The sequence below is a fragment of the Acipenser ruthenus genome, chromosome 15 (assembly GCF_902713425.1).
Source record: "Acipenser ruthenus chromosome 15, fAciRut3.2 maternal haplotype, whole genome shotgun sequence".
NCBI lineage: Eukaryota > Metazoa > Chordata > Actinopteri > Acipenseriformes > Acipenseridae > Acipenser > Acipenser ruthenus.
Genome location: NC_081203.1, coordinates 31,228,138 through 31,254,167, shown reverse-complemented (window position 1 = coordinate 31,254,167; position 26,030 = coordinate 31,228,138). Strand labels below are relative to the sequence as shown.

Genomic DNA, 26,030 nt, shown 5'->3' with positions numbered 1-26,030 from the left:
TAACAGAAATAAAGAAATGAATACTTCAGCAAGGGGGTTTAGATACAATCTCTCTGGCACTTTGACAGTATTTCCAATGTGATGAGCCTGGCTTGGTCTCAGGATCCGGGAGTCGCTGGTTACCTTCAGGCACTTCCATTTAGGTATAGCCAAAAAGTAGTTACCTTACCCCAGGCAACTACAAAGGAACACAGCTAACGGGCATTGCTTTTACAGAACTGTAAACAGCTGGAGCGTTTTCTGAACAACATTCTTTTATTCTTGAGGCCTGTTCTGCATGTCCAGTTGTCTCTAAGTGCCGGATTTCCAACTGTGGGCAAATTGCCTGTGTAATACATTTACTATGGAGGGGCAATTATTTAACCTTTTCATTTCAAGCGAGACAGAACCTAAATAAAAAGGCCTGAAAAATAAATTTGAACCCAGAAATTAAGAAAGAATAAATCTATCACAAGAAAGAGGTAGATAGATAGGCAGTAGATAGCCATCTTTCATTTTTACTCGGATGTCAATAAACTCTTTAACGCTCCTCATTCTTTCTCCCTCGTCCCCAGTCCCTGAACGTTCAGTGCGTTTACCCCTAGGCATCCTATTCTGACAGCCTATTAGCCCCCCTCACACGGTCTGATGATTAAAATGATTGCTTTTACAAGTTTACTGTTGAGTTACTATCTTCTGCCTTGTAATTAAAAGACTGATGATTACTGTATTGACCAGGGCAGATTTTTTTATATATATATATATTTTTTTTATCTCATTCTGGAGGAGAGGGGGTGGGTGATTTTTATCAACCTGACACTTTTCAGTGCTTGTGCCACTGTGGGAAAGGGGGTACCCAAGTGTCCCATTTCTGTTATCGGGCTGATGAACACAAAAAGTGCTTTAGGATACATTAATTAACAGATTGTAATCTGCCGTCACAATGTGAAGGGTAATCAATAGGTACAAGAATAGAGGCGTCCGATCAAACTGAACGCTGTTGATGGAGAAGGTAGAACATCTGCAGAGCCGGACAGGCAGCCCATCTTCAACTCCTTCCAAACAAAAAACCAAACCAGGTCATTTATATTTCGTGTATTGTGAATGCATTTAATATACAACCCACTCTGCATTTTGGCCAAGCAAGCATGTCTATTTTGTTTCTCTGCTAAGTTAATTCCACCACTAAATCTGTTGCACAAAGATCTGTAGGGATTTAAAAAAGGCAGATATGTTTTCTTTTTTTTTTTAACAATTATTTTTATTCATTTTACAATTTTCTCCCAATTTGGAATGTCCAATTATTATTCAACCTGGCTCATCGCTGCAACCCCCAAACTCGCTGGTGTGCTGTGAGCCAAGGACTCACCAGCCGACCTAACCCCTACCCCGCCCGGGCAGCGCTTGGCCAATTGTGCGCTGCCCCCTGAGAACTCCAGTCCATGGTCAGCAGTGGCATAGCTTGGATTTGAACTGGTGATCTCCAAGCTATAGGGCACATCCTGCACTCCGGGTGTAGTGCCTTTACCAGATGCGCCACTTAGGAGCCCAAGACAGATATGTTGATGCCTTATAACTGGGACCTGGTGAAGTTTGTGCTATGTGCTGTGCGGTTTTGCAAAGAAAAATGATCTAAATGTAACTGACAAGACAAGACAGCAAATCTAAACTACCTAGCATTCACAAATATGGTAAGGTCAAATTATTCACGTTCATTTTTTTTTATGGCTTGTCAAATATGCATGCCAAATTAGTGTAATTTGAGGTGAGTCTGAAGGGCTTGAATTAAGACAATCGAAGTCAAATCATCTTCAAACGTAAACAAGGTAAGAGTCTTTACTTTGAAGCTTAAATAAACGTTCCAAATGGGTTGCTGTGTCTGGAGTGGCTCTTTCCGCTCAATTGAATTCAGTAATGAAGTGACTTGGAGTCACTGGGGTCAGTCACCCGCTGCAGCCTGAGAAATCTTTCTGCACCGAGGCGGCCACGTTAAGTGCCTTTTGAGCAGGTGATTTCCTCTAATGAAATATCAATATTTACATCTTCATTTCCAACCTACTGGTTTTCTGTATGACCAAACATGACACAATATTGAACAAACTAATGCAGAAGTCTACACCAAGGAAAAGCACTTCCGATGTCAATCGCCTAAACGCCTAAATAATATTTCTGAAAAAAGAAAAACCTCTAGGAACAGAAATCTGAAGGCGCTGTTTATCTCTTCTGATCCTGAGTTGGGTCTGTTAACATTTTTCCCACCGTAATAGCCTTAAACTTGTGTACAGTAAAATCACGTTATTGCTGTTGAATAGAAAGCTGTGAAAACAAGAGGGACTGTGTCCTTCCCCTGAAATACACTGGGCTGACGTTACTCTGGTGTTTCAATTTCTTTCAATCTGTGCTATAAACAGCAGGAGAGATAGAGTGTACGAGTCAGAAAGACATCATTACAGAATCCCATGCATCTCTGTCTCTCTGAAGACCTTCTATTGTACAGTTGTGTGCGGCTATCAGAGAGAGAGATGTTCTATATTGTCACACAGGAAGTGACAGCTCTGTCCCTCTGCTCTGATGCAAACGACAGACACTGGTGCACAGCAGTACCAGCAAGAGGTTCATCGCTCATTTCACTTTTAACGTGGTTTAGACTTTTTTTTTTATACTTATGACATATCTTTGGGTTGTAACTGACAGGGAGATCTGTTCGGTCATGATCATTTTTACTCATCAGAATATCATGACAAAAGAAGGGTTGCAGTGCAGATGTAATATAAATAATGGGACAGATGGACACATGCAAAAATGATGGGGGTGGGGTATTTGTTCCAGTTTTACCCTGCTTAGACACCTTGCTTACTAAATATTTTGTCTTTAAAAGAAAACCATACCAGGTGAATACAGTTGTATTTTGGATATATTAATACTGAAAATATCCCTTTGCACCACTACAGCATTGCATTATAATGCAATTTCTAACGCTGCAGTATATGCTGAAATGGGTAAAAATAAAGGAGCCTGGACCAGCCAGATCTCATCTGAAATTGTCTGGGGTGTAATTCTAATGGCAGAATGTAATACTTTTAGGCTAACCAGACTTTTTTGTACCACCATCCTAGGTAAAGCAATTTATTATAAACCTTGCTTGGCTAAATGGTTTTAATCTTTCCTTGGTGGCTGACAATGTAACTTTGCTAAGGTCCCTCCTTGACCCCTGACCCTGACTCCACAGCGTTTAAATTAAAATGTGCTGACACACCACTGACAGAGATTTCACTGTATGGTATGCAAATTGTGTACAGCACACGTCGATTCACAAGCAATTGTGTGAAAAAAACATCGCCTGCTGTGGGAAGAAAAAAAAAAGAAGAAAAAAATAGACAGCAGGTAGAGAAATGCCTAAAAAAAAAAAAAGATTAACCAGTAAAGGTGACAGTAAAAAGATAAATAGATTCTTCGACGTGATTAAAATTGAATGCGTCTATATAATCAGCAGAGCCTGTATCTGAGCTCCACGGCTCTCCCAGTCAGTGGAATGCGATTTATTTAGCTTCCAGCAAAGAAAAAAAAAGTAAGGGGGGGAGGGCAATCTCTCTTTCTCACTTGATAAATTTCAAACTGTCATCTTTATCTTAAAACAAATCTGTTCAGAATCATACAGTCGGGAGGGACACTTTTTAAAAAATGTGGTGCATTTCCTTTCTAAAAAATAGAATACAAATAATAAAAGGTGGGTTTTATGGGCTGTTATGGGCAGGGCCGCTGTACCGATGATCAGAGGCTGGTTCATCTTTTAGAGCTGGGTCTAGAATTAAAATCTCCTAATTTGTGCTGAGCAGAGTTCATATTCTATTAATGTATTATTGTTTCCGTCTCCCCGGGGGACATTAGTCGTGGTAATAAAAGCAGATGTAATTACGAGACTCCGTGGCCCCTCCAGATGCAGCCCCTTCGTATTTCATTCTCAATCACAGCTCTTGGTTTTTTGTTTTTTTTTAATTTTTTTTTAGTGAGAGTAATTCTTACCCGACAGGGGCAGATCTATCACGGCTAACAATCAAGCAGGAAAATGGCCCTAAAGCAGCAGCTGTAACTAGGGGCAATCTCACTTCAACAAGCAGAGTACCCTTTCAACGTCTATTTATAAATCTCACCAGTTAAAACACTGTTGCTTCCAAATCGAAGTTTCCAAAATGATAAATGATAAATGATAAATACAGATTTAAAGGCTGATGTAAAAATCATGATAAAAAGTGACAAGTCTGATGTTTTTTTTTCTCTTTTATTTTTTTTGCAACTATCAATTTTATCAATTTATTTCACTGATTCTGAAGTAGTCTGTAAAATGGAGGAAATGCTTCAGGTTTTATCAGTTACAATTCTTCAGTAGTTTTACTGTACAAAATGGCCCCACTCACTCTCTAACATTTGGTGAATGTTATATCTAAAGGTCCTTGTCAACTATTAAATGTCTATGCAAAATCTACAAATGCTATTTGTCTCTATAGTTACCATAATTTTATGGAAATATACTGTCCTTAACACAGTATTCGTATGAACTAATGACCTGCTAATACACTGTACCACATGAACCTTGTCCACACACACACACACACACGTTTGCATTCTTGTATTTGTGGGGACTTCTCATTGACTCTCACTATATTTTTATTTATTATTCCTAAATCCAGTCAGACAAAACTCCACACAGGGTGCAAGTTGACAACAAACTGAATATTTTGGCACTTTTTTTTTTTTTTAAGGCATGTTTGGTTCTTAAAAACGTGTTTTATAAAGTGTGGGCATCCCCACAGCGTCGTTTTTTCAGGAGTTACTATCTATATTACAATTTTGTCCGCACATTGATAGTAATACTTTTGTCCGCACATTGATAGTAATAATTCATGTAAAACCTACTTATATATAAGTAGGTTTTACATGAATTATTTTATAGGTACCATTTTATATATATTTATCTCTGCCTGATAAATCACATGAACCTAATCTGGGTCACCAGTCTCACTCCAACCCATTTAACCTTTGGTCACTTCCGTTCACTTGAGGGACTCAGTATTCGAGCAAGCAAATGTTAAAAATCGTAAGAATCTGTATCAAATCCAGACCCCTTAACTGAGAGTCGCCCTGTCTCAGGGGTGCATATTACATTTTATTTCATTTTGAGGGATCTTAGAAACAACAGTTTATCATAATTTGCACCATGCCCCTCATAGAAATGTACCAGTGTACTGTATTTTTGCAGTTTTATCATGCTTTCCCATGGTTATATTTTGCATTTACCATAGTTTACCTTGGTTTGCCATGTTTATTAATATGCTTTACCATACCTTGCTATTCTTTACAATGCTTCCCTATGCTTTACCATGCTTTAAATATGATTTAAACCTTTGCTGGTAAATGGTTATAAGCAGCTACATTAAAACAATTTTATGTATCTCCAGGTAAATTCCTGACTAGAAACCTTTGCATGGGGGTCAATGATTCCTTATCTATCCAAACAAAACAAATTTTAAAAAAAGCACTAGCTTCAGCACTGTCAGCTTTTTAAAACATATTTCCATACCCTTTAGGGCAGTGCTGACGCTCGCAATGGCAGCGGAAACATTTGTAGAGCCCTCCAATGTTTCAGACAGATATAGGTACAGTATGTGCACTGGCAAAAAGTCAACAGGGACGCGCTCACAAGGCCAGAGCTGGGTGTTTGTAAACCTGCTATTCGACAGGGCACTCGAGGGGAATGGCCTTTTAGTTACTCTGCACATAGTTGTGGAACATCGTTTGGCTTACAGCAGATATGAATAGGGATTTTCGCATCATTATAAATTGCAAGTAGCATTGCAAATAGCACAATTTCAAGTATAATACTGTATAAAATTCAAAGATTAAGGAGCCTGTTTTATATAACCAGGAGTCCTGCAAACAGGACATTGGCCAAGCAAATTCCAGGTTAAACACAGTGTAAGCTGACCACATTCCCAGTTTTCCAAACGGCAGATATTATCACTCCCTGCTACCACTTCCCTCCCCTCAGCTTTTCTCAAAATCTCTAGTATGCCTCATTGATGTTTAGTTGCAGCATCCCCTTGATTACTCGATCTATCTCTATAACTCCACGTCAGACAAAAAATTGAATATACTAAAAGCTGTCTGTTGGTCTCTATATTTAATAAAGTGTGCTGATGAGGTGCTGATTTATCGCCTGGCCGTTCTCCTGCTGTATTCACACTCTATTACAAGGAGATTACACAGCTTGAGTGGGATCAGCATTGCAACACAGTAACTAGATTTGAGAATTTAATAGAAAAAAAAAACAGGCAGCAGGAAAAAAAATGAATTGGTTGCTTTGCATATTGTATGTAAAAGTTCCACTGCCATTATATTTCAATATATTGTTAAAATAATCCAGATATTTCTTGAAATGAATACTGTTCTGGAAAAATACGGCATGCATTTGAAAATGTGGGTATATCAATTTAGCATATTTTAACAATGTGTAAATATACTGTACACATACATATATAAACTGGAGATTAAATAGAACATCCATACTTAATAACAGGCACATATGGTCAGTGTATAGATATGATTCCGCTGTCCTGGGTGACTGTCTCACCCCTCATTGCACAATCAGTATTTGCAGTATTTGTTGGATCAAGGATTGGTATACGGTAAACATGAAGGAATGGTAGATACCATTGTAAATTAACACAGAACGCTCGGGGCACGTACGGGCGTGTTTGTCAAGTTGTCAACACTTAAAGCTTCTCGGTCTTTTAGGGAATGAGAAATTGACTGCTACCCAACAAATAGCAATACGTGTCAAAGGTCTTTAGTACCTTTGTAACCGTAAGCTATCTGTCACAGGCTCATTCTCATCAATGTAATGACAATCAAATTAGAGGGGCTAGCCCCTGCACCGATGCATTTAAAGGGACCATTTTGTACTGTTTGCCCTAACTGCAAACAAACCAACAGCAGATTAAATTCTTGCAGAACTCGATATACCTCTGCAACAACTGGGTTTTTTTTGCGACATGTGCAAGACAGATATCTGAGTATTTGACTTTCTACTGACGCCTCTATTCAGTTGACCTTCTGAAGGCATTATTACGTTTATTAAGTTTAGCAGTTAAACAAAATGCAACAATGTTAATTATTATTATTTATTTCTTAGCAGACGCCCTTATCCCTATAATGCCAGCAATATACTGTAAGAATTGTTACATGGTAAATAATGAATTGTAATTAAACCAGTGAGTGCCGATAAAAACCGTGACAACCCAATTCTGATGTTTATCATAACAGCTGAACATATTCCAGTTTTATTTTCTTGCACTTCTTTATAAATGACGGATGACCTCCAGAGTATCTGCTTGTATAAATGCTTGGATTTGCTTTTTAAAAAAAAGCAAGTCCAAGGAGTAAGGAAAAATCAATCAGCGACCTAAGTATCCATTGTCTTGACAAATCTATTGTTACCTCTTGACTCGGCCGTTGTACATCTGCCTTTTTTCTAATCAATGCGACCCACTTCATAATGAACTGTTAATCTTTTTAATTCCAATGCTCAGGGCCTACAAAAATCTATCAAAATGCAATCAGCAGTTTAAAAAAAAAAAAAAAAAACGTATAAAGAAGACAGATGTGGCCAGATGTGTGTTCCACTGCAATGCCCCAGGGAAACCATGATGCATGCAAAACTAGTTCTGGGCCCTCCATGTCATATTTGCACTTTTTACCCAATAACAAAAAGACTCATCCATGACTCAAAATTTGATTTTCCATAATCGACAGGGGATGTCATATGCATAAAGTGGGCACCCTGTGCAAAACAAATGTGTCTATGTCCTGGATATTGACCTCCCCTTTCCATCAGCACACTGCACCTTCACGTATAACACTGACACTATTAACAAGGTACTAATACATAACAAGCTGGGCTATAAACACAACGTTCAACAGGCACATTTTAATCTGCTTATGCTAATCTTCTTAGTGAAGCGATTGTTATTATATTTATCCTTTGCAAACCAAAGAGTAGGCAAATGTAAAGAGATTTGGGAGAATGTAAAGCAAATATGGGTCCAAACCAGGAAACTGCACAGTGACAGATTGCAACGAAAACCCTAAAATGCCCAGCTGCCGCGAACGCTAATGTTTGAGAACAGTAACCAAAGGTCCCTGGTTTTTCTCCTGCTTGTGTTTTTAGCGGTGCACAGGCTTGCTGTAATGGATTTGCTGTGTCTTCCCCTGCTGTGCTGAGTTATTGGGTCAGTTGTGATCCCCCCCTGAATAATCAGGTCTGTAAACCTTTCCTTGCTGATGCAGCGCAGCAGCGTTCCTCAGTCTGAAGGGGTTACACTGATACCATCAGGCTAATCTCCTTATGTGATAACACCTCCCCCTGCACCTGATTAGAGGCAATCCCGAAAACGGAGCAAAACTGCTTCGTAACACAAGGACTTGCAAGGACATCCCTATGGAAACCCCATAATGGAATACATGCAATCCATCATTAAAATGTTGTAAATTATGTCACGCCCAAACAAACCGTGCTACGGATGTCCTTGGCCTCAGTGGAGCTTCACCTCAGGCAGTGTTAGTTGTGTCTCAAAATTATCAACATCACTAACCCCCAAGGTTCTCATTTCTGTATGTGTGTCAACAGGTGGCCAGACTTGTGTAAACAGGTGTGCTGAAATGTTGTCTGTTTGGAATTTTAATATATTTTTTCATTCTTTTCAATTTTCTGTTGTCTTCTCCCTATGGGGATTTTATGGCCATCATTTTCTTCCCTATAATCTCTCACTGTCAGTATTTGTTGGCTGCTGTGTAAGGTTATTGAACACCCTGTGACTTATATACCACTCTCGCTGCTTACTGTCTCCTGAGTACTAGGCCTTGTTGCAAACCTCTTTTTGTTTTGTTTTTAATCTTTGGTCATTGATCAACTAGGGGACTACCCCCAAAGTAATGTCAAACATCCACAGTCAAAATAAACCAATAAAATACTTGTTTCTGTGCAAAAGTTAAAAAAAAAAAATTGCTCTCTCAATCACTGCTATTAAATTAATCACTCAATAATCACTGCTATTGTTTGGTTGAGAGGGACTTCTTATTTAAACTACATGTAGCCCAGCATTATAATGTTTGTAAGGAAAACTGTCTCCAAAGAGATGTTCAAGAATATTTAAATAACTAGAAAATATTTTCAATATTTTAATTATGAATAGTACTTCTTTTTTAGACTCCTTCAATTTTAAATCACTGTACTGAGGTAATGATTACACATATTAAGTATTTTATAGGTTTAAAGAGTATTTTAGTTAATAACAAACAGGTCAATTATTCTAATGTTCAAACCGTTTTTGAAAATGAACCTGGATTGGTGGCCCTTTGCCTCCACCTTCCCTCCTGTAAGCTCTCTCTGGCTGTCCACATTCACATTCCGTCATTCTTACTATCAAAACCGCTTTTTAAATTATTATTATTATTCTTACAAATCAATACATCAATGTTATTCATTTTGAACAAAGTACTGCTATTATTCCTTGAGAGGACCTCTCTCTCTGGAGTGATAATGGAATATATACAAAGAGAGCCCAATGGACCACCCCATTTAAATCATTTTTTTACTGAGCAGTTTATCGATTTTATTTGGACTGACTTTGATTCTCCCCCAGGTGCACATTTGCAGCAAATGTTAATTCAAATATGAGGGGGGTATCTTCACTCATCCATTGCCAACCACACAGAGAGGTAAGGGGCTACCAAGAGATACATAAAGGCTACTCCCTGGTTCCCTAGTGCACTTTTACTGCTAATAGGCTATGGAGGCTTTTCATAGTGGGATTTTATTACATCAGACATAATATTCGCATTTAAATGATCATCAAACTGCAAAAAAAGGCTGCCACGAAATGTAATCTGTTTCAACAATGCTCTCATATGGGAAAGGTTTCAGCTTTCTTGATGTTTTCTGTTAATTTGGAGTAGTTGTTATGGCTCTGGACTCTTGACAGGAGGGTCGTGGGTTCAATCCCAGGTGGGGGACACTGCTGCTGTACCCTTGAGCAAGATACTTTACCTAGATTGCTCAAGTAAAAACCCAACTATATAAATGGGTAATTGTATGTAAAAAATAATGTGTAAAAAAATAATGTAATTGTATGTAAAAATAATGTGATATCTTGTAACAATAAGTTGCCCTGGATAAGGGCGTCTGCTAAGAAATAAATAATAATAATAATAATAATAATCCACTACAAAGGACATGAATGCTTCTCTATTCTTTTTCTTTTTTTTTTCTTTTTGATGGGCATTGGATGCCACAGTGAACTATTCAAAGAGTAAGACGGAAATCTAGCAAAGTCTTAAAATCTTGGTGCCGTATACTGAAGGGCTTCTTACTGTATTGTTAGCGCTAGATCAAAAATCATAAGGGTGTTCAAGGGGTTTAGCGCTGGGCATTTTCTACAAAGGAATCGAAAGAGCTGGGAGGTTTCATACCTGGGATATGTTTGGCCCACCCAATTATAACGACCAGCTCTCTGTCCGCCAGGTCACACAGAGTTGTGAGAGCCTTGATGTCACTCTCTGGCACCGTGGGGTCTGGCATGGCATAGATCTTCTCTGGCTCTGCCACCAACAGGTGAGAGACGATCTTCGTTACTAGAATGAAAAGAACGAGTTTTTACTTTCAATACAGTGCAAACCAACCTGTACAGCAGCAATGCATGTCAGCCACCTGAAGGCTCTTGAAGATGAATGTGCTGTATGTTCTATGCAAGGGATGACAATCAAGTAATTTGCAGATTCCAAATTCTGAAAACGTTTTTAGTTGATTAACATTCTGTTTAAATTATTTTTAGGTTAATGTATAATATTGATTTTAGATTTGCTTGATAAAATGTTATTGCCTGAAGGTTTTTTTTTTTTATAATTGTTGGATCACCCAAGGAATAAATTGGAAGGAAACATTTGTTTTGTATTAAAAACAAACCAACAAACAAATGCAGTTGTTATTAGTGGTTTTAATTCAGTAATTTTCTGTGCTATGCTCTGGTGATTTGCAGGAAAAATAACTACAATTAACAGTGCTGCTGCTGCTGCTGCTGCTTTTTAACAAAATTATTTACACAGCAAAGCCTGGTCATGCCAGAAATCAATTTTAGTTTTTGGCTTTAAAAAATCCCATCTTCACTGTACCAATTAGAAAATGGGTGTGTGTGGTTCCTGCTTACTGTTGAACCCACCAGAATTAGTAATTGTACAGATGCATGTACATGCAGTAGCAGTCAATGTATTCATTGAAAGAACAGACCTTGTTGTCTGTAGAAAGGAACAGGAGAGTATTTACATGGTTTTTTTGCTGGGGGTGGCAGTGTCAGGCTCAGATAGGTGCTGTTTTCAGCATCCATCCTCCTCTTGTACTTCTGTCGCCCTCCTCGAACACGATCCAGACGCACCCCTGAAGGGAAAGCATCGACACATCAACACACATTCACTGGCATTCACACCTACAGTGTACGATAAGTACTATAAGACCTAATTATCATTTAATTTGACTTACTGTAATGTACCTATTTCCAGTAAACAAACCTGCAAGTTTATCAGATAAATATATTTTGATGTTTACCTTATTGCCGTGTACTTAAAATCTACAGAAGAATTTTCTGCTTGAGAATTTTTTTCTGATATCTCTCGATTTTCAGAAAAAGATGAAGCATAGAAGTCACAAGTTCATTGACTGAAGGAATCTATATAAAAGCACATTTAGGGCATGATATGTGATGGTTTCTGAAATCGTATGGTCGTTGAACAAAAAAAACAAAACAAAACAAAAATGTCAACGCAGTAAAAATCTGCCCATACATGTAACATGCCTGGCTGGTCTATGACATGGCAAGTGCTGGCAGATTTCTAAACATATGAATATTTAACGTGGGGTCAACGATCCCACAGACCAGGACTAATTATTTCTCTTTTTAGGAAAGACAGACAGAATACTAATGAACTGGCAGGTACACAATATGCTACGGGCCCCGGTTTTGTAAAATCACAGTAGAGGACGGCTGCTCCGTAGAACAATGCTTTTTTTAGCATTCCGCTTCCTCCGGAGCTGCATGAATAATATCTATTGACACTATCCCTACTGCAAAGCTCTATGTAACAATTCTAGCTGTTCTATTGAAATGTCTTCATTTTGACACAATCTATTATAACATGCAGAGTCCTTATCACCCAGGGACAGTGTTATAATGAGGTAGCCTGTACAACACTGGAAAATAAGGAAACAGCAGCCCTGTCCATAACAGATGTTATGTATTATCTAATGCAAGATAAGAAAACATTTCTTTTTTTTATTATTATTGTGTGATAGATCAAGTGGCGCTTTAAACACGCTTTGTTGTGATCCTGAGGGTGTGAGTCGCACTTTCTTCTTTTTTTTTTTTTAACATTTTATTAACTTACAAACAATTAACACAAAACACTGACATCTCATCCTAATCAGAATCTCTGCCACTATCCAAAGGGTTGTCGGCTGACACACCTCAACTCACTCATTCTGCTTTTCTGCCTGTGCTCGGTGTCTCTGTCAATGAAGTGTTTGGTGTAGGAATAGATTTTATTCTATGTTAAAGACAGCTGTCTGTAGACAACAAAGACTTCATGAATCCACCAGCCTCCGGGCACCACCATTCACTCTTGAAAGGAAATCTTTGTAGGATTTTTCTATTTGCCTGAGAATCCTGCATACAATTGAGCAGGGGGAAATCACCACCTACTGTAGGACTGAAAATAGTCTTATGCAAAAAAAAACAACATTTCAGCATTATTACTTGTGATGCATAAAGAAAGTTAAACACAATTAAGATACTGCAGTAAAATCTTTATGATATAGATAAGTGACCAAGTGAAGCTAAATACAAATGATTCATGCATAATTGTATGTGATTTCTATAGGGAAGCCTTTCATCGCTGAGCATTAGGATCCGTTTGTTTGATCATATTTGTGTTTGCTTGTATTGTTTTTGCAAGAGAAAGCAAACATCGTTATATGGATATAGACACTCTGAACTGGCTGTCATATATGGCAATCAATCATTTTGTGTTATAAAAGCAGTTACTGTTGAAACACTTCAGCTAAACTGGATTCATTGAAAGTTAGGAGCTGCAACTGGTTCAATAATACCAGTGTTTGGAATTGCAGTTAATTAACTGGGGAAGAACCATTACTGAAGGAGGTGTTTTTTTTAATGTACACCTGCCAAATCAGCCTTCTGTTGACTGCACTTAATTATCAATACAAAGGCTGGTAACTGCCTTTCAATCTTTAACAAACTGCATAGAACACTGTTCTGAAAATCTGTTTTAGCTTTTGCCTTTGGCCACATTGGTTTTCAAGCTACAACCTGTACGCATGGCTAGGTAACATAAACTGTATTACTTTCTATGAGTGGAATCATGATATTTCTGCTGCATATATACATTCTTTAATTCCCTCGGAACAGGAATCTGATTAGGGCTGTCTTTCAATTTCCTGACACTGGCAGCCCACTAACCTAATTACCCATGATTCCCACTGGGAGCTTATTCTTCCCAGCAAACACTGGGAGATCATTACATGGCTGTCAGGTCACAATGGAATCACATTTCTTTAAACAACTTTTTTCATTTTCTATTGATAATCACTCAGACAGACAAAATATATAAGCAAGGATTGCAAATAGATGTTTCTTTATGGAAGGATCAATAATGCCCTTTAATTATTGTATCTCTTATGTCAGTTATTCCCTATTATTCCCCTTCTTTTATTCATTTTAAAACAATGGCTTGCTGGAATTGGAAAGTGGCGTTTCTATCTATCTATCTATCTATCTATCTATCTATCTATCTATCTATCTAATTGCTCCACTTCCATGAGTCACATAGTGTAAACTGGCAAAGCTGGCATAATGTACTGTATAGCACAGTACAGCAAGAAGTCAGCTGAAGCAGGCTTTGGGAAAGAAATTGACCAGGAAACTTCTCACAGTGCTGAGAAAAGAATTTAGTGCAGGTATAGATGTACGTGTTAGATTTTAGCTGATTCTTTACATACAAGTTTATCATATCAATAAAGATTAGTGTGCATTGACCACCTGTTCTAAAACACATATAGATATATGCTGTAGATACAGTAGATAGATAGATTGTATTATATGACTCTGAAAGTATGCGTCTGAGTGTATTTTCCTATGAGGGCTGCAGCAGGCTTTGGGAAGGGGACACTGCTGTTATTCCAAGTGTGCGTGACCCTCCGAATCGCTTCCAGGAGTCAGAGGGCTGAGGGGTGAGCTCAGATTAATCAACAAACATTTTTCTTTTTACAACCCCACACTGTGACACCGCGGAGAAAGCAACAGCAATGTTATCAAATATCGGCCTTCAAAGGAGCCCTGTTTGAGGAAGGATTTCAGCAGACACGGGAAGTGTTTGTGCCGGGATTAGCGCAGTCCAGAGGGTTCTGCCAGCTGACCCGGGCTCCGCTTTCTCTCCAAAAACAATAATAATCCCCTCCGGAACATACTCCTACAAAAGGGCCTGTCTTCACTCACTTTGTGTCTCAGCCAGGGGGTTAATTTTAGTCTCCTCACCTGTTCTGGGTGTCTCTTCCTAGGGAATGTGTCAGGATGACTGGGATGGTTGGCAGTGCCATGGGGAGCTTAACGGGACCCTATTTTAGCTGGGAAAATCAGAAGGCTCTACCCAGAGGCATGGTCGCGCTCTCGTTTCAAGGCTGCCGCTGCTAAACCCTGTCAGCAATATTTCAAAGGGCCCCTGTTGCCGGCTGAGTAGGTCATAAGCTTATTGCTACCATTTGTTTAATCGCAGGGTGTGAGAAAAAGGACCACTTTGCACCTGCTGCGCCCATTGGGCACTACAGAAAGCCAGACCTGTCAAGTCACAACCCCTTTTCCGTCATGTAAGCATTGTTTTACAGTTAAACGTTTTACATAGCTAAAACAAAAGGAAAACATAACCTAGATAATCTGTTCTTCCACACTCCCACCAACCCATCACTTCAATCAGATTACAGTGCAGAGATAAAAGTGATGCAGAACCAAACATCCACAAGTTTCCACAAAGGGACACAGAAGGCTCAGAGAAAAACCAAACCATTCAAAATATACTGATCTATATCAAAGCATTTTCCCATAGTGAAATGCGTGGTATTGCAAGGTAAGCAAGAGATTCTTGAAGATGACCCAAATCGCTCTATTTAAATCTGAGCGCACGCTGATTGTCTCATCCAAAGGGTTGTTCTGTCCAAGTTTCTAGCCAATAGATGTGCACTGGATTTATTCAAATGAATGCAGAGTTCAATAGACTTCACTGTGTCTCTGTTTTGTGTGACTCTTCTCTTGTAAACACTTTACTGCAAGTGCACATAGTTATTATTTCCTTTCTGTGTTGAAAGTATTTTCCAGAGAGTCCCATAACTCTGTCACTATAATTGTGAGTGCTGTGTCTCCCATTAGGAGTGATTTATTGTGAGAGTGAGGGGCTGTAATTCAGCAGCTCAACTAATCCCCTTCTTATGTGAACACGTGTTCACGCCTGTTGCAATTCTCTCACCTGTCTGACCACAAAACAGACACAGGCTTCAGTATGGCGGGCCTGGGAGGGGTGTGTAACAATAAAAGTAAAAGGCTTCTTAGTGGGTAAGGAAGAGTATGGGCTTGGGGGTCTCCTAAAGACTATGGGCTACATATATCAAGGTCTCTAAGTGCAAAGGAGGCTATTGCTGATGTTAATCTTAATGTTACAAACTAGCCACGAGCTCATAGGGTGATAATGTGTTCTTAAAATGCTTGTTTCTAGTTTTTAACATTAAATAGTTCATATTGCAGTTTGCCATTATTTCCTTGTTAGAATCTGACCCATGTATGGTATATCTGATGCATATGTTACCAATAATGAAGTTACATATGCTAACAAACAAAAACCAATGAGATTTACAATTGTCAGTCTGACTGAAACCTTAAAGGTTGTAGCTCAGTATACATATATATATATATATATATATATATATATATATATATATATATATATATATATATATATATATATTCTATTTTTTTTTTTACCTTTTCACTTAGCATTTACTCCAGTGCAAATTCTGCCAAAATGCTAATATTACAGATTTTTAGATAAGTATACACTATACTGAGTGATTATACAATACACACATTTTCTGTTCAATACTACCAGCTTGTTTTCCCTATGCTACAAATCAATGCTTGAATCTGGCACTGCATTTCTTAAAAAATATTGGCAGCCTTGATGCGTGGTTTGGGATTTATCACAGATAAAAGAATCTTGGTGATCCTAGCTTAGCCCTGGTTTGACAAAAAACAGCATGAACTCCCATGTTGCAGGACCCTTTGGGAAAGCCATGAATTGCATTTTCAGTAGAACAAGTCAAATACTCTCATGCAGAGGCTAGGTCCTTTGGGACCATGGGAATCCCTACAAGAACTATTGAAGAACACCTGGTAAGACACTCGTGTCTGTGCTGTACCTGCCCTTTCCCCTGTAACGAGTGTTGGTAAGCATGCTGATCAATGCACAACGTTTGCCATCAGATATGAAAAGAAGTTGAGAATAACAGGCTGAGTTTCCCATTTTTCGCACACAAGGCTCTGCCTCGGTTTAGTTCTGCTCACGTCAGCTCACGAGAGCTAGCTGCTTCCAAACTCCCAAGACTCTGCTCTGATCTCAGTTGATTGATCAGAAAGTAAACCCACCACCCCTGACATCTGATTCTTTTATTGATTGCTTCCTCTTTCTGTACTGGCTTGAAAAAAAAGAGCCCTGTGTTTGATGCTCACAAGGTACGTGCTTCTAAAATAGAATATACTGTTGATCTCTCCGCAGCTTTGGCTGCTGTCTGTGGACCCATCTTCTTTCAGACATGAAGCCATGCAATTCCAGAGAAACAAAGACTATGATGTTCAGTAAACTACAACTGCAATGAAAAGACACCTCCTATGATTGTACAGGGCATCAGAAAGGCTCTCCGTAAACAACATAATTCAGTATTGTGTAAAGGTGTTTCATGACAATAACTCTTTAAATATTATAATGTGACATAAATCAAAACAAAAGCATACAACATTTTACCAATAAAACTGCCAAGTATCCTTTTTACGTTATTGCATCTGTAATCTTATACTTAATCCAATTTGAGCAATAGCACATTGTATGCCATTTTAACATTTATCTTTTATCTGTCCAGACCAACAAACATAACAATTTCCCCAATCTGCAAAGCTACTTGTATCAAACACATCAGGTTTTGTGTGGATTAATGACGGCATCAGTGCTTTTAAAGGGACCAGTGCATCAAATTGAAACAGGCCAATTCTGATACAGTATGCTGAAATATAAGAAACAGACTAAATTTTCAGTTGTAAAAGGGTTAAACTGTAAACGTTTTTTTTTTTTTTTTTTAAATCCCAGCAATGCCATGCCAAACCTATTAACGTAATTCTCAAGCTACCTGTTTGTTTTGGCATGATCTGCCTCGACTGAGAGAAACATCAGCAAGTAAATACATAGAAAAATGTGTTCCTTTGAACTGGCACTCACTGTAAGTAGTTTGTACAGCACTTTGTGCAGAGCAACACTTTATAATTAAAAACAAATAAACACACAAGCCATTCCCCGGAGGCCAGCAGTCAGATGTTTCATGAAAACTGATAAACGCTGGTTTGTATAAATTAAAAAAAAACAAAACAAAACAGTGTTTCGGTGCTTCACGGAACCGGCTTTGAGTAGTCTGCCTATTTGGAGCAGCATAATTCAAGTTCTAATGATATGGCATTATTATAATTCAAGTTCGAATGATATGGCATTAATCACACACAGTTGGTGACCTTTCTTCTGCAATGAACTTGATTGATCTTTCTGCTGCTAGTGTGCAAAGTGTCACAGTACAGAATGTACCATTTCCAAAACACTGACAGAGTGAGTCCCATTTCTATCAACCGTGAGAAAACATGGGAATTGTCAGAAAGTCCATTCTGCCCGCTATGGGTGTACATTTTTGTTTTGCAAAGAGAACAGAAAGTTCTCACTGGGATTTATTTATTTTTTTTGTGGGGGGGTGGGGGGGTTGGTAGTGTTGATTGGCTCCCGGATTTGTTTTGATTTGCACTTACAGGACCTGAACTTGCATTAGAGGAAAATGGCTTGATTTAAAAAACATATCCAAGTTTAAAAGAGCACATGCAATGAAATGATTTCATTATACACCAAGTCACATAATATATAATTGTGTTTTACAGAAGGTCACACAGAGAGCCAATAAAGCCCTAATTAAAGGAGACTGATTACTAAACAATTATTACGAAATACTATCAACCCTGGCTTAAAAGAAATCTAACTCAAAGCATCTTTCAAACTTTTTCGACAAAAAAATAAATAAATAAATAAAAAATCTCTATACAGTTACATAGAGCACTAGAATTTGGTTCCTTTGCATGCTTTGTACCATTTACATTACAGCTGAACTCATGAATGATCATATCATCCATTTTGATCTGACACTCGTGAGTCATTTATGTCTTATTCCCTGGCCTTTTATTCCTCCAGGTAATATATTTGCATGAATATTTCATTACATAGTAATGTGATTACTTACTGATTCCACTACTGACTTTTATCATGTGGTATTCTTTATGGAGACCAGTGCAATTCAGGAAACCATGTGGATTGGTTTCTATAGATCTGAACAACTTTGAATATTTTTGCTGGTGGCTTAGTAACTGGTCCCCTGCATCTTAAAACCTAATATCAAGTACAGTACAGACAAAAGTGTTAGACAAGTGTCAATGTCAGTGAAGCTGCTGAAGTAGTTTAACTCACGAGGCTGTCCTCTCTAGTGTGTGAATCTAACAGTAGATCAGCACAGTTTAGCTGAACTCAGCCCTCTGCTGGGCCTTCAATCTGAACTCATGTGTACTGGTATGAAGCTATCTTAATGCCTGTCCACAGGGTACAGCACCTCACTTTAATGAGCACTGTTCTTGTAAGGTAATCCAAAATATTTAACCAGTTGTATGTCTTGAAGTCAGTTTCGTAACAGCAATAAAGTACAGAAAGTGTGTATGGAGGAGGGGTAGTCTCTAAGGTCTTAAAAAAAACATGTTTTGTTTCCTGAAAGCCAAGTTTCACATTATTCATCACGTAGCTCAGCAAGTCAGAAACAGTTAAATAAAAATCCCATTAATGTGCAGGCCCAGGTAAAGTAATTCCCTGAGTTACTGCAACACTGTGCTCTCAAGAGAAACTGAGCTGAAAAAAAAACTGAGCTGAAAAAATCCATTGGCAGCATGTTTAATTGTCACTGAATTCCCAGTGGCCCACCTTTAAAAAACCATCCGCAGGAAGAGAGCAGAGATGTTCGGAAAACATTTACTGGATCAATATGAGAGCTGAGACCCACTCCAGTGCACACTAAGGGACTCAGTTCTTTTTTTCCAGTCGGAATACAGTTACACTTCTATTAGTCAGAAGTAAGGATTGACCTATTCAGCATTTTTTTTTGTCCCTACCAACTGCTCATTGTTTATGGCTATCTCGTAAAATCAGTGGTGTTTTTCCAAACTGTGGCCAACATTCCTCACGCTTTGGCAAGGCCTCATGAATGTGCCATGATTGCACATTTTAAATGACATCACAATAATGTCAATGTAAACAGAACCTGTGATTGGAGATTAATCTTTCTGGTTACAGAAGCAAAGGTTATGAAATGCATTCTCATTGCTATTCTGAGACCCTTTCACGCAGACAAGGCTGTATTGTAAATTCCACTGTAAGGTCCAAAACTTAGAATGTGTTATTCTGCCACTTCAGACTAAAGCTGACATGTACTTTATACTATATATTAATGTTCGTTTCTGGTTCATCTGCTTTTGATTTAAATTATATATCAGCTTATAAGATCTGACATTTGTTACAGTTGTGCAGTGGGGCTAGTAAAATGCAGAGTGCACAATACATTGTCTATACTCCAAGGGCAATGTTATTTTTTAACTATCTTTTGGTTATGTGCCATGTAAATAAAGTGTATAGGAAAACATTTAAAAAAGCATGCAATGCTAAAATAAAAGTTGTGCACACTCTAGAACAGCATTACAAGACTATGTTGATATGTAACTTGTTCATTATTATTATAATTTAGCAGACATTTTTATCCAAAGCGACTTACAGAGACATGGCGGTGAACTATACATCACAACTGCTGCTGCAGTTACAATAGGACCTCAGTTTTAAGAACAGAGCGCATGGAGGTTAAGTGACTTGCTCAGGGTCATACACAGTGGCTGGGATTGCACCTGGAACCTCCAGGTAACAAGCCCCTTTCTTTAACCACTGCACCACCAAGCCTCTTTGCTTTTTTATTCAAATACAGCATGCTGGCTGTTTCTCTCTTACCTTCCTTCAGCATCCCGACTTTGAGACACTTCATAAAGCGACAGGCCTGGCATGACTTGCGTCTCCGTTTTGTGATCTCACACTCATTTGTGGCTGGACAGCTGTATTCAATATTACCTACAACAAACAACAAACCAATTATTACTTTGATAGGCTTCAACATTGCAAACAATCACCCGTCATCATCACCATTATCTCCTACCTATTTCATAGAGTTGTCAATATAACATAACCCACCATTTCACAGATTTCAAGCAAAGTACAATACATTGGCAATTGGGAAATGTACTGAATTTGCAAGTTTAGAAAAAAAATATGTGTTCTTCAAATGTATTAAATTACCTGTTAAAAACATGACGCCATACTTTATGTACAGCCAGCAGTTTTCCTTACATACAGCATCAAGTGTTGTACTGTAGTCTTTTCAGATTTTTGTAGTTCATTAAGTATTTACTCACACACATATTCATAGGCATATTCAAACATACAATTTCTCTCTTAAAACCCATCTGTCTTTATTTTATTTTTTTGCTTATTGATATGAATCTTTAACAAGCTGGATTAATAAGCAATTTATAAAAATGTACAGAGATGCTTGTGAAGACACATGGCTTTTCCAGCATATTAGAAAAATGACATGAATATGACCTTTTAGAATTTTAGATTTCATGCACATCTTTTGGAAACCCATGACCAATGCAATTGTCTGGTACAGTTTACACCTGCAACATTTAGCCACCTGCTGTTTTGCAATTTATTTAGCATGCCACTGCACTATTTCTAGTTGTGCTGGTATTATTTTTGTGTTGTTTGATTTAATGCATTTTTTTATAGGAAACTAGATCAGGACAATAGGGAATGATATTAAACAGTTCCAGCTTGAGCTGAGTGATCACCAAACCTTTAAAAACAAGGGACATTTTAAACCTGCTTGGGCTGAAAGCAGCACAGGTGTACACCCCCCCTGTTTATACTGCAATGCTATCAATTTTGTAGACTGAATTCTTAACCCAGCTAAGAAAGGCTAGCTGTATCTCCTGGGGAAAAGAAAATCTAAGTAGAAGAAAGTTCATGCTTATGCAAGAAAGGAATGCAATGAGAGACAGATGTACAGGGGCTGTCAGTGCATGCTGTTTCAGTACTGGAAACGTGTGATCCATTGACCATTCAAAGTACCCACGAAATGACCATCAGGAGGGCTACTAATTAGTCCAATTAGAAGTAAAGGTAATATATATATATATATATATATATATATATATATATATATATATATATATATATAATTAAAAAATTGAAATACTGGAAAGTGAAGTAAGCACTATGGAAGACAGAGATGAAAAAGAAAATAATTTTAATAATTAAAAAAGTTAAATAAACGTATTATATTAAAGTACTTTTCAACATTATACACAACAGTAATTTAAATATTTAAATAATCATTTAATGTCCATATTTGTGGACCCAGACCTTGATGTCAAAATACACTATTGCAGAGTGTATTCTGTATCACATACATATTGTCAATACAAGGGGGATAATAAAACTAAACACAGATTAATGTATCTTTTGCCTGCAATACCATGCAGTAACCTTTCCATGTGTAGCCCCATCATCAGCTGTGTTTTTTTTCACAATGCTTGAAATCTTGACATTCTCATTGGTCACACACAGGAAACATCTACACAAGCTAGACAGATCTCCTTTCCACAGAATCAAAGTTTCAATTCTGGAGAGGTGCTCAGGAGGCAGCGTAAGAGATAAAAAAAAAAAACAGTGCATTCCAAACTGGTAAATCCCATTTCACTGACTGTAATACTGTATGTCCAGTATCCATTTCTTAAGCAATTTGGGTTATCTGGTTGAGTCACACTCGCCAGAACATTGTGAGCTCCTGTGGCACGCTCCTGGAAGAGTGCGGGGCACTCAAAACACCTCAATGCAAATGTCATTTTCTTAATTCAGAGCATGTCTCCACTCTCCCTTCAGCTCTGGGGATAAATCTGGGATAACAGGAAAGGGTTCCAAAGTATTTTTAGTAGTTTTATTGGATTTATGAAACACATTTTCCTTTTTTTTTCTTTTAAAGCCATGGCCAAATTGAAAATTAGATGAGTCCACAATACATGCTATTCAGTTTTAAGGTCAAAAGTATATGACCAGCATTCTAACAGCAATATAAAGGTACTTAATATTAGTAGCTGCTTCAAAAGGGTAGCAACCTGTGCTTTAAAAAAACAAACAAACAAAAAAAAACACATATTCTTCAATAATGCAAAGATGAGATCCTAATACCTGCTGTAGTGAATTTTTTTCTTTTCACTTGTTCAACCCCAGCTGGCTATATGTGTACTGAATTATATTTTGAGTGCATGCTGTAAAATAACCCTTTTCAAACTGAGGTTTAATAGAATTAGAATTACAAAGCCATCATCAGCTCCCATGTATACAAGTTCAAACGTTATTTTACAAAAAAAGTGTATGCGCTACACTAACTTTTAAAAAATAATTTTCAATATACATTTTTTTGTGGAAGATGTGGGCTTCTTAATTACTTATTCGGGCTTTTGTTTCAGAAATGTAGACAATAGGATGCGCTGCTGTGCCATCACTGGGCTTGCTGTAGGGGGACAGAAGAAGCTGGCAGTACACTTGTGACCACGCCGATGGTGTCAGTGCCATGTGGTGTGGCATGGTTCATTGCCAGGAGAGCTGGCAAGACAAGAGAAGGTCAGATACACAAGAAATGGGCTGCGGGCCTCTGCCAATCTGCCATTGAAACTGGAAGCAGACAGCAGGCACATGGTGGAGGTTTGGGAAGTGGTGGGAGAGAATAACCCCCGAGGAGTCAGCTGCCCTGGAAAACAAGTATTCAAGCTCTTCACATATGTAAACCTTCTATATTATACTATAATATATGGTACTGCCAAAATGATTCCCCTCTCCGCCCCCTCCATATGTTAATAAATGCTATTGCTGATCTTGGCTATGGTGGTGTATGCTGCATCGTGTTCACCACCTTGGCACAGGTGTGCAAGTCATTTTGATTTATATTTCCTGGTCTTAGCATTAATTGATAATTCTCAGGCTCTGTTATGCTCTGAGACAATCACTGTAAGCACATTACTGTATGTGAAACATGGAGAAAAATAAAAGAGCAGAAAATAGAGAATCCAATGACAAAAGCTTTGAAAACAGGGATTGTTTTTTTTTCTGCTGCAGTGGTGTGTCCTCTTATGTCTTGAAGTCTGAACAAACAGGACCATGTAAAAGTAAGTAATGTGGGTCATACTGTTTGGATGTTTTGATTGAATCCAAAAGAGGCTGCGAATGGAAAAGTAACTTTACATAGCAGGCCCAGGACCGTCTGGTAAAGTTCACTAACAATGTATGGGTACCAGCTAAATTATACTCACTGTGATAAAAAAAAAAAACAAAAAAACATGAATGTGAATGTATTGTCATTAGCAGCAGAAAAGGAGCAGCTTCGGATTGAATTAAAATGGGTAACACTTGTGCTCTCCACCGTGTGTAATCTTCCTCATTACATTTACATCAATCACTTTGTTTCCTTCACTGATTATGGATTACACATTGAAGATCCTAATGGGAAACATGTTGATAAAGCCATTAGATCTTGTATAGATACAAAAACATTAGAACATTTGGAAAGAAGTAAGATTTGGGGACATTGATCTTGGTCATTAAGTCAGAGCTAAATAACAAGAACTGGCAAATGTGTCTTACTGGTAATTTACAGAATAAATAATAGTGAGCCAGAAGCCTTGAATGGTTCAATTCTGATCATCAACGCACAGCTCAATGTATGCTGGAGCAGCTTATATTTTATATTGAATCTTGTATTAAACTATTTAACAATACATCAGACTTTGGTAAAATAAGTCTGTAATTTCCAAGCCTCCCTATATCCTGGTTACAAATAGTAACAAATATATGTTTATATTTAATAGCTCAGACATATATAAAAAAAAATAATAATTCACACCGTTGTTCATTTAATTTCTGTTCTAGCAGATTATAATTGGAGGTATTTCCAAGATCTCTTGGTTTTCCTGCTAATCTCCGGCAATGACGAGTTCTCGCATCACAATGTGCTCAATACATTATGTTTATTTACAGAAGCTGTTAAATAGATTTCTGTAAATTTCCTGGCGCTATACAAATGTAATGCTGCTGCTGTTGTTGTTCAATTGCAATGGATCAGAATTCAATTTCAGCTGGGATTCAAACCCAAGGCCTTCTGCAGAGGCAGTGGCTGAACCGCTGATCCACCAATCCACTGAGAGTCTGTATCACCTGCTAATAAAGGATCATCTGGACTCAGGTTGTAAATCCTGCAAGGCTTAGACAATAGAGTTCTTCTCTATCTAATGCCATTTCCATAGCTTTAGCCATTTAATAGAAATACTGAAGCAATACTTATTTGCATTTCCCAAGGAGCAGCCCAGAACTGATCTGATTCCACCAGTTACTGTGTAGGCAGGAGCACTTCTAGAATCATTTTAATGTCACCCCTTTTTTTTACAGGTGAAATGGCTCTCTAGAAGTTACAACAACCCCCATTAAATTTTTTTTTTTTTCTATTACCCTCCCCCTAAAAAAAAAAAGTAGCACCAAAAGCAAGTAACTATAGGGGCGTTCAGGAATGAATGGTGCTGGAAAACACAATACTATGTTTATACTTCTAAGGTTATGTACTAAACCAATACAAGATTTGTATGTGTCTCAATTTATTTTATGGGTTTGCAGGACCAGTGCCAGGGAGCTAAGTCTCGAGTCGTAGAGAGTAGGTCCTCGTAAGTAAATTACAGTAGAATGGCAGGTATTTCTCATCAAAATTTAAACAGACTTTTACAGGCTTACTGTCAAGGGCTATTACTTCAAATGACAAGAAATATGTGCATGGTTTACTTTTTTAAACCAATTTTACACCTGTGTTTAAAAATCAGGACAAAAATGGACTGCAGTTGAAGAAAAAAAAATACCGCTCAATAACAGATGATTGGTAGTGCACAAGAGGTGAAGAATGAAGGTGTAATTTTAGGTAAATGAAATTGACTTGGTTTAAGGATGGATGATGATAAAGCAGGACGTTAATTTGTAACTTGCCTTGATGAATGGAACTATCTAGGGTGTACGCCAGGGACTATGGGCTTTGGCAGACAGATAGGTGATATTCTGTATAAGGATTTACTGCTTGCCGCAGTTAAAGGAGAAACATTCAATGGGTCGCGTCCTGGACAAAATGCACAGAGGAAACTTTTGGAACTGACTTTACTAATTAGGATTTTCTATCCCCATTCAGAAAAATTACGTTGGTCTGATCGTATACCTGCAGTACACTTAGGTGTCATGGCTTTGGAAAATACACCTCAAGTAAAGCTGCACCTACCTGTTTAGCGGTGGTGAGTACAGGTCAGATCAAGCTTGACGTTTCTTTTATGGAATGTTTTTATAGGTGCCTAGGTGCCTGCCATGGCTTTCCAATGCCTACCTAACCCCACATTCAGAGATACAGTAACTTCTAT

General features: G+C 38.0%; 1 protein-coding gene across 3 annotated transcripts in view; it reads right to left on the bottom strand.

Annotated features, from left to right (window-relative positions):
- LOC117422071 (steroid hormone receptor ERR2) overlaps positions 1 to 26,030 on the bottom strand; it is a 75,680-nt gene that overhangs the window by 8,087 nt on the left and 41,563 nt on the right. For all 3 annotated transcript variants that reach the window (XM_034036713.3, XM_058987886.1, XM_058987885.1), the window contains exons 3-5: positions 20,482 to 20,598; positions 11,354 to 11,464; positions 10,504 to 10,665 (exon numbers count right to left, since the gene is read on the bottom strand). In XM_034036713.3, the coding sequence (XP_033892604.3) occupies positions 10,504 to 10,665; positions 11,354 to 11,464; positions 20,482 to 20,598 (390 nt within the window). The remainder of the gene's footprint in view (positions 1 to 10,503; positions 10,666 to 11,353; positions 11,465 to 20,481; positions 20,599 to 26,030) is intronic.